This window comes from Mustelus asterias, chromosome 3, assembly GCF_964213995.1.
Source record: "Mustelus asterias chromosome 3, sMusAst1.hap1.1, whole genome shotgun sequence".
NCBI classification, from domain to species: Eukaryota; Metazoa; Chordata; class Chondrichthyes; order Carcharhiniformes; family Triakidae; genus Mustelus; species Mustelus asterias.
In genome coordinates this window covers 10,045,343-10,053,599 of record NC_135803.1, presented here as the reverse complement: position 1 = coordinate 10,053,599, position 8,257 = coordinate 10,045,343, and the positions used below count along the sequence as shown (strand labels likewise).

The 8,257-nt window shown below is 41.6% G+C and overlaps 1 protein-coding gene across 1 annotated transcript; it reads right to left on the bottom strand.

The window, feature by feature from the left end:
• Positions 1–382: 382 nt before the first annotated feature.
• On the bottom strand, positions 383–8,046 carry LOC144482910 (extracellular calcium-sensing receptor-like). Its single transcript, XM_078201771.1, has 5 exons — positions 7,777–8,046; positions 4,783–5,616; positions 4,062–4,289; positions 1,582–1,705; positions 383–1,296 (listed from the first exon to the last, which is right to left on the bottom strand). Exons 1-5 carry the CDS (start codon positions 8,032–8,034, stop codon positions 383–385), a joined length of 2,358 nt encoding a protein of 785 aa, XP_078057897.1. The 5' UTR covers positions 8,035–8,046.
• Between the last annotated feature and the right edge of the window lie 211 nt (positions 8,047–8,257).

Genomic DNA, 8,257 nt, shown 5'->3' with positions numbered 1-8,257 from the left:
CTTACATTCATTTCTAAAACAAATTTATATTTTCATCAAGGCCTGGTGAGGTTAACATTGAAGTATTGGTGTGTTGCACTGCTTCTGTGGTGATCTCCCATCTTTTCTCTCTGTTCCCTCCTACACTTCCTCCTCTGACTGTATCCCAAACACACTCAGACTATGAAAGAACAAGAGACGTTTATTTAAAAAGTGATGACTGATTTGAGTACAAGCACCCACAAAGTTACATTTATCCAGAGTAAAATTTCCACATTTTGCAAGTACTTTGTAGTTTATTTCGATGTTCAAATTCGTAACATTAAAAAGACGATAACAGCATTTACTACGAGTGAGCACATTTGCTTCAGCGAGGTTGCATTACAAAGCCTTGGAGGCAGAATTAAAGATCCTTGGAAGCCATTTTATCCATCATATGCTTCTTGGTGTTCATTTCTTTTTTCAGCAGGATAATGTGGCATTTGGGAGCAAAAATACAGAAAACCAGGCCAAAACTGGATGCCAAAATCGCAAACACTTCCACAGCTACGGCATATTTACCTGGGGAACTTATATAGGCTGGAATGAAAGTTATCCAGACAGCGCAGAAGATAATCATGCTAAACGTGATGTGTTTAGCTTCATTGAAATTGTTTGGAAGTTGTCGAGCAAGAAAAGCCATCACAAAACACACACAAGACAGAAATCCAATATAGCCAAGCACACAATAAAAGGCTATCGGCGAACCTACATTGCATTCAAAAACAATGATTTCCTTAAAATAATCACTGTTCTTTCGAGGGTAAGGAGGTGATAATCTTAGCCAAAGCGTGCATATTAAACATTGTACTAATGTAAGTGCACAAACAGAAAGGCGTTGCTGAACAGGCCCAAACCACCTCATCTTCTTACTGCCCGGAAGAATTGCACTAAATGCCATCACCACAACAACTGTTTTGCTCAAAACGCAAGAAATGCAAAGAACAAAAATGATGCCAAATGCTGTGTGACGTAACACACAAGACCAGGGGGAAGGTTCTCCAATGAATGTAATTGAACACAGAAAACACAGAATCAATGCAAAAAGAAGCAGAAAACTCAACTCCGAGTTGTTAGCTTTAACGATAGGAGTATCTCTGTACGCATAAAACAACACAAATACACCGATCGTTAGAGAGGCTCCAAACAATGCCAATGTCACCAAAATAATCCCCATCAGGTCGCCAAAAGAAAGAAATTCAATCTCTTTCAATATGCACTCGTCTCGTTGTCGGTTCGAGCGGTATTCCCATGGGCATTTCATGCAATCTGGAGAATCTGAAAGAAACATAAATTACATAGAACATAAAACGAGCAAGAAAGAAAACTATATTTATGCTAAATAATGCAGTTATTAAAGATCCCAGCGGTAACATTTCCCCCGCTTTTTGTTCGTCACACGACAAATTAAGCAATAATTTGTTTAATGTCTGCGTTTCAAGGAAAAAGTCCAACGTTTCTTAAAGATGGTCCTTTACACCATTTGTTTTCTCTGAGAAATCAGAGGAAATCAGTTCTCACCAAGCACAGAGCCACACAATGCAATTTCCCCCTTGTCTGTACCTGTGCTGTTGCTAATTTCACCATCCGCGCATTTTATGCAGTCAAAGCAGCAAATGGGTTCTCCTTTCCTTGAGGCTTTTCTCGTCCCATGTGGGCAACTCTCGGAGCAAACTGCTCTTGGAACCTCATTATAAAGAAGAGAAAGTCACTTTATTATTAATCCCGCGATATTTCGATGTTCACTCCATTACTGAAGGAAGGTGAAAAGGAGAATTCAGGTCATTCCAGATGTGTTCGTTCAACACCAGCTGCAGGGCGGTTTTGGGAATCTATAATTACTAACAGAAAGACTGGGCACTTGGAAACATTTCAGCGAGTTAGAGACACTATTGTGAACTTATAAAACCTAGGTCATGTCTTACCAACACAACTGAAAATTTCGAGGAATTAAAGTCGGGCTCGGGGAAATGAAATAACAAAAATAAAACTAATGTAATTTTGAACTTTATAATTCGCGAACTGGAATATCAAGGCAAGAATGTTTTGTTTATCTGTCTATCCAGTTCTGAAGTTGGTAGCAGCCGTTTCCTTTGTGCAGGACCAAAGGCAATAGAATCATAGAATCCCTACAGGGCAGAAGGCGACTGTTCGGCCCATCGACACTGCACGGACCACAATCCCACCCAGGCCCTGTTCCCGTAAACCCACATATTTCCCCTGCTAATGCCCCTGACACTAGGGTTAATTTGGCACGGCCAATCAACCTAACCCACGCACCTTTGTACTGTGGGACGAAAGCGGAGCAGCCGGAGGAAACCGACGCAGACACGGGGAGAACGTGCAACTCCACAAAGACAGTGATCCCAGGCCGGAATTGAACCCGCGCCCCTGGCGCTGTGAGGCAGCAGTGCCACGATGCCGCTCCAGAACCCCCGCTGAGAAGCCTGCTACACGCATGCTACTACTTGTCATCATCTCAGGTTCAGCAAAAAACCGACCTGAAGCTGTTCAATATCATTGGAGAAGATTGTAACGTAGAAAATAAGTCACTACGTTGCCCTAACACTCTTTGACGGCTTCTGAGATTTGTGGTTTATTTATAGGTGAAAGAATATTTTTTTTTAAATGAAGTTGCAAATCGATAGTGATGATTGCCAAGAATCGCAATAGATTCAAGGCGAAAACCTTTGCGACTGAGATTGTTTTTATCATAAATAGTTTCATTGCCAGCACCTTTATACGGTGGTCAATGTAATTTCATTCGCATAGTAGGTGACGCAAAATCTGACAAGGATCTTATTAAAATCGGTCTTCCCCCAGAATAGGACTTTGATTTCTGGCCCATCCCTATGCTCTTTGCCTAACAATATTGAACCGAACGGAGTTATAATCGCTGTTTGAAAAATGCTGCCTCATTGATACTTCAACCACTTGCCCGGCTTTGTTATTTAAATTTAAGTCCAGGACTTCCTTATCGTGTAGAACCTTGTGCGCGATAGCTTAAAATGTTCTCCTGGACACGTTTTAAGAATTCTGCTTCCATTAGACCTTTCGCACTATGACAACCCCAGATAATGCTGGGGAAGTTGAAACGCCCCACTACCACTGACCTGTTACTTTTACTTTTCTCTGAAATTTGCCTACATATCTTCCCTTATGTTCCTTTCCGATTGTTAAGGGGCAGCGGAGGGGGATGCTATCGAACATACCCTGCAATGCGCTTGCTCCTTTTTGTTTGTTAACTTCGACCCGTATGGCTTCATTGGAAGAGCCTTCTAAGATGTTGTCCCTCATAACGGCTGTAATTGATTCCCTGATCAAAATTCGGGCACCCCGTCCTCTTTAACATCCTTCCCTGCCAATCATGCCGTTGCCTCAGCCATCTCTCAGCAATGATATCATACGTCCATGATTTTATTTGCGCCCTCAAGGCATCTACCTTTCTCGTCAGACTTCTTTCATTAAAATAAATATCATCCATTCTTGCCAAACTGCCCTGTACCTTAACCGGTCCACAACTGTGTCTTCTAATTTTGGCTCTGCATGACCCCCTGTTGAATCTTGTCTCAGAACCCCATCCCATGCTATGTTAGTTTAAACCAACAGCACTAGCAAACTTCACTGGTCCCAAATCATCACAGTCGATGCCACACGTCCTGGCTACGTGTTATCATGATATCGTCCTCATAAAATTCAGAATTGACCATATAATTAACAGTCTTAAATTTAGTCGCACCTATACAGACTAACCTGGGCGTTTGACGCAATAATTTCACCCGAAAAACTTGTTGAAGTTATTGATGATTCCATTCAGTACTAGAACTGAAATGCATTCCCCGAAACATCACCCTCCTGGAGTATATTTCAAAATTTGATACAAGTTTAACTCTCTAAACAACAACAGTCTACTCACATAGGTTAATATGCGTATTCAAACTTCACTGGAATTTCAAAACAATTGCATTCAGGAAGATGCATGGCTTATATGTTCGATTTCAACCACACCATTTTGCGCACTTGTTTGTCCTTATTGTCCCTACCGTAATCTGACCTCCATTCCATACAATTGCTTCGTCCTTTATCACAAATTTCTGGCCTGGGGGAGCTGATCCGTCATAGACTCCAACACCTACAATGTCCACCCCACCAGCGGAATTGGGCTGCCAGTTTACGATATCATATGTGGCCACCGGGTCTCCATTTTCATCAAAATAGATATTTTCACCGATCTTGGTAGTGAAATTGACTGTTTTCATATAATGCAGAAGCTTTGAAATAGAATCAAGAAAGTAGAATTTAACAATTTTTTTGTTTGGAAGAAACTTGCGACATTTAATATCGCTTTTATTTCCAGTAAGAACTTAAACAGTTTATAGATATACTAATTTTAAATTATCAAACTGTTTAAATATTACGGGCGGCACAGCGATGAGTAGTGCTGCCTCACAACGCCAGGGACCTGGGTTCCATCCCCGGTTTGGGTCACTGTCTGTGTAGAGCCCGCACGTGCTCACCGTGTCTGAGTGGGTTTCCTCCGGATGCTCCGGTTTCCTCAAACAGGCCGAAAAGCGTGTTGGTTAGGTGTAGTAACAATGCTAAATTCATCCTAAGTGTACCCGAACAGGCGCCGGAGTGTGGCGACTACGGGATTTTCAAAGTAACGTCAATGCAGTGTTAATTCAGCCTATTTCTGACACTAACAAATAAACTTAAAAGCATGAACTTCAAACTAAGCGTAAACTTAAACATTGACCTCCTTACCTGCCAAGGTTGAAAACTTGAGATATTTGCACAACCTTTTTGGGGAAATGGTCCGTTGCCATTTTCACACGACAGCATATTGTGAAGAGCGTGGGCTATGGCGTACGTAGCTTTATAAACATTGTAAGTAATCCTGTACTGCGAAACATCAGCAAATTTGTTGTGGACTGTGTGTAAATCCTCTCCTCCGGTGCACTCTTTCAACAAAACAGGTTGCATTTGATCTGTTTTGTTCGCTGTACTCATCAGCGTACAGCCAAATGTTGATTCCCAAAGCTCCTTCACTAAAAGGTTGCCTGGATACAAAGAAGGATGGACATCCATGAGAAATTCTCTCAGTCCTGGTATATCGACCTGGCGAATTGCGACTCCGAGTGTGCCGGAGACAAATCGCCTGCTTTCTTCCTGAGGTAGAAATTGCGTGGATACCCAAGCCTCGCTTCCTATCCATTGCACACCCGTCACGTTCTGTCGTGCAATTTCATTCAATAAAAATGTCATTTCCTTAGACGCAACGAATGCCACCACAACTTTGGTGGAAGATTTCTTTAGAACATCGACGACTCGAAGTAACTTGGCTCTGCGGTCTGTTCTGTGAATGGATTCGGAGAAAGCAATGCAAACACCTAATTGTTGGACAGCTTCGGTGAAAGCTTGCATCCCAAAATTACCGTAATCATCGTTGTTTTTGATCGTCCCGATCCATGTCCAGCCAAAGCGCTTTACGAGTTGGGCTAAGGCTCTCGCCTGGAAATGGTCGCTTGGTATGGTTCTGAAAAATGATGGATATTTCTTCCTGTTACTCAGGCATGCGCAAGTGGAAAAGTAACTGACCTGTGGAGAATTCAAATGGAAGCATGTTAAATTTCACTCTGAGGACAACGATAATTCTAGTTATGTGCAACACACTCCGTCCCGCCTGCCATTTGCATTCACTTCCAGAACATTATTCAACTGCGCGAAGGGATGAGATCATGGAAACACTGAACGAAAGGTTGCAGATGTCCTTAATGAAGGGTTAAAACTGCAACCGTTTCCTGTTCTCTTCTGTAAGAAACTGTTGCGTGTGCCCAGGATTTTCGGCTCTAGATTTGGAACCTTTGGAGAAAGCTCTGAAGATATTTACTGGAAAGATGTCAGAGATTGGGGGCGTCAGTCAAGTGGATAATATAGATAGCAAGAAACAGTACTCCGCATAGTAGAGAAAATAATTTGATATCTACACGAATGGAAATATGGAAGGAAAATTGCGGGAGAGTTGCATTAATTGGTTCGATCCTCCAATAAGGCTGCACGTGCAGAATGGATTGGATCATCTTCTTCTGTGCGAATGATTCTAATGTAATTTCGCAGCGTGAATTTAACTAACGCACAAGGGAAGCCTCGCGGCAGATTTGATCCAAGGCAATAAGTTTTCTATTGAAATTATTCAGCAAATTTAATTAACAAGATTCCAAATGTGGACCGACAGTGCAAGAGAACAAGATAACGCTCAGCTGTTACCTATAGGGTAGAGGGGATTTAATGCGAAAATAAAAGATCTGCAAATCAGATGAGTAATATACAAAGGGCGCAAAGGTGGCAGACTGGTAGGCGAACCCGGAAGAAGATACCGCGAAACAGAGCAACTTAGTTTTGAAAAGAGAATAATGTCTGATCACTGAATGGTTTGTGTGAATTCATGAACAGTATTCATGTCCACTCCCCCTCCCCCCCTTCTCCCCCTCCTCCCACTACAAGCATTCATGTTTAATATTCATTCGGGTATAAAAGGAGAACCGGAATAGCAATGCTGACACGAATCATTTAAGATATCCTTAAATGTGAGACATAATTTCTTGACATAGGAGTTAACCTCACAAAGACAGGCCATTTGGCCTCACAGACCTATGCAGCTTATACGGGCCTCCTTCCACGCTAGATGGGGTTATACATACCATACGGCGCAGAAACAGGCTACTCGACCCAACTATTCGATGCCGGCCTTCATGCTTCACTCGCACCTTACCTCCGCTTTTCTCGTCTAAAGCAAGCTTTGTAACCGCCAATTCGCTTCTCTCTCAGCTGTTATTGTAGATTCCCCCTAAATGTGTCTGTACTATTTGCTTTAACCTGCGTTGGCAGCAGGTTTCCCACTCTCACCACTCATTGAGTAAAGACGTTTCTTCTGAATTATCTATTGGATTTCTTGGCGACTATCTTATATCGATGGTGCCTAGTCATATCCTCCTGTTAAGAGGAAATATGTATTCACTCCATTAAAACCTTTCATCTATTTAAGTATCTCCAATTGGTCTCACTCCCCACCCCCCCCCCCCCCCCTCCCCCACCCCCTTCTTTTGAGCTCGCCTTATCGACATATAGCCTATTCCTTTTCTGCCTGTGTAGTTATCCAACTCCCCTTAAGTGCATATCTGTTATTCACCTCAAATAATCCAGACGGTAGTGAATACTACCTACTCGCCGCGACTTGTCGGAAAAAAACTTTAGCCGAAATTCCTTCCTATAATCATTCGTGAGTATTTTATTTTTATGTTCACTAGTTGTGAATAATAAAACATGCGGAGACATCTTTTCCCTGTCTTCCTTAACGGAGAACTGCATAGTCTTAAAGACCTCCTTCGGAGTATCAGGGAAGCTGTCAGCCTTCTCTTATCAAGCTCCAACCTTTCCTGATAAGTTATGAAACTATAATTAAATTGTTTCATTATAGTTAGCAGTTCAAATATATTTGTCTGGTTTTATCTGCATTTAATCATAATTTAGACACAAAGTTAATTTACCATTAACATTACTGCATCCAATTGCAGTTATTAGCAATGTTAGTTAGCACTTAAATATATTTATATCAAGATTTAGTCCCCATAAGATTTTTGTGGAATAATGAATATTAGAGTCTAATAATCCAACAATAAATGGAAGTAACCTATTACTTTGACAATAACTGTGCTTTCTGCATTTTGAGCTTGGAACATTGATGAATATATATCTTACCATAGGGATCCTGAATGGACCGATTAACGTGGCCATTGCTACAGATCGCGAAGATCCAGAGTCGCCGACAATGGCAGAGACGGTAGATGACTTTTTGCAAGCTAAATTGGAAGACGGGTCTTCACCTTTGTTGAGAAATTCAAATGTTGATTTCAAAGTTAAAAGCGGCATAGTACAAGTATCGTAAATCCGGTAACCCAATGTAACATTAGGAAGCAGACTTGGGTTCTTGTTGATTTCTTCAATGGCGAAAACCATGGTCAGCACGAAACGCAGACCTCTATACCAAAAGCTGTAAAACAATATAGTTTGGTGTCGATAAAATAGAGATTTTTTAAAATTACATAAATGAATTGAAATGAACTTATTTTCAAATAGGGGCAGTAACTGCCCGAAATCACCTTGTGTCATGAGTGAATCGTCTTATATCTGAGACGGTTGGCGGGAGTTTCGGGTGCGCTCGCCCCGAAACCGGAAATCA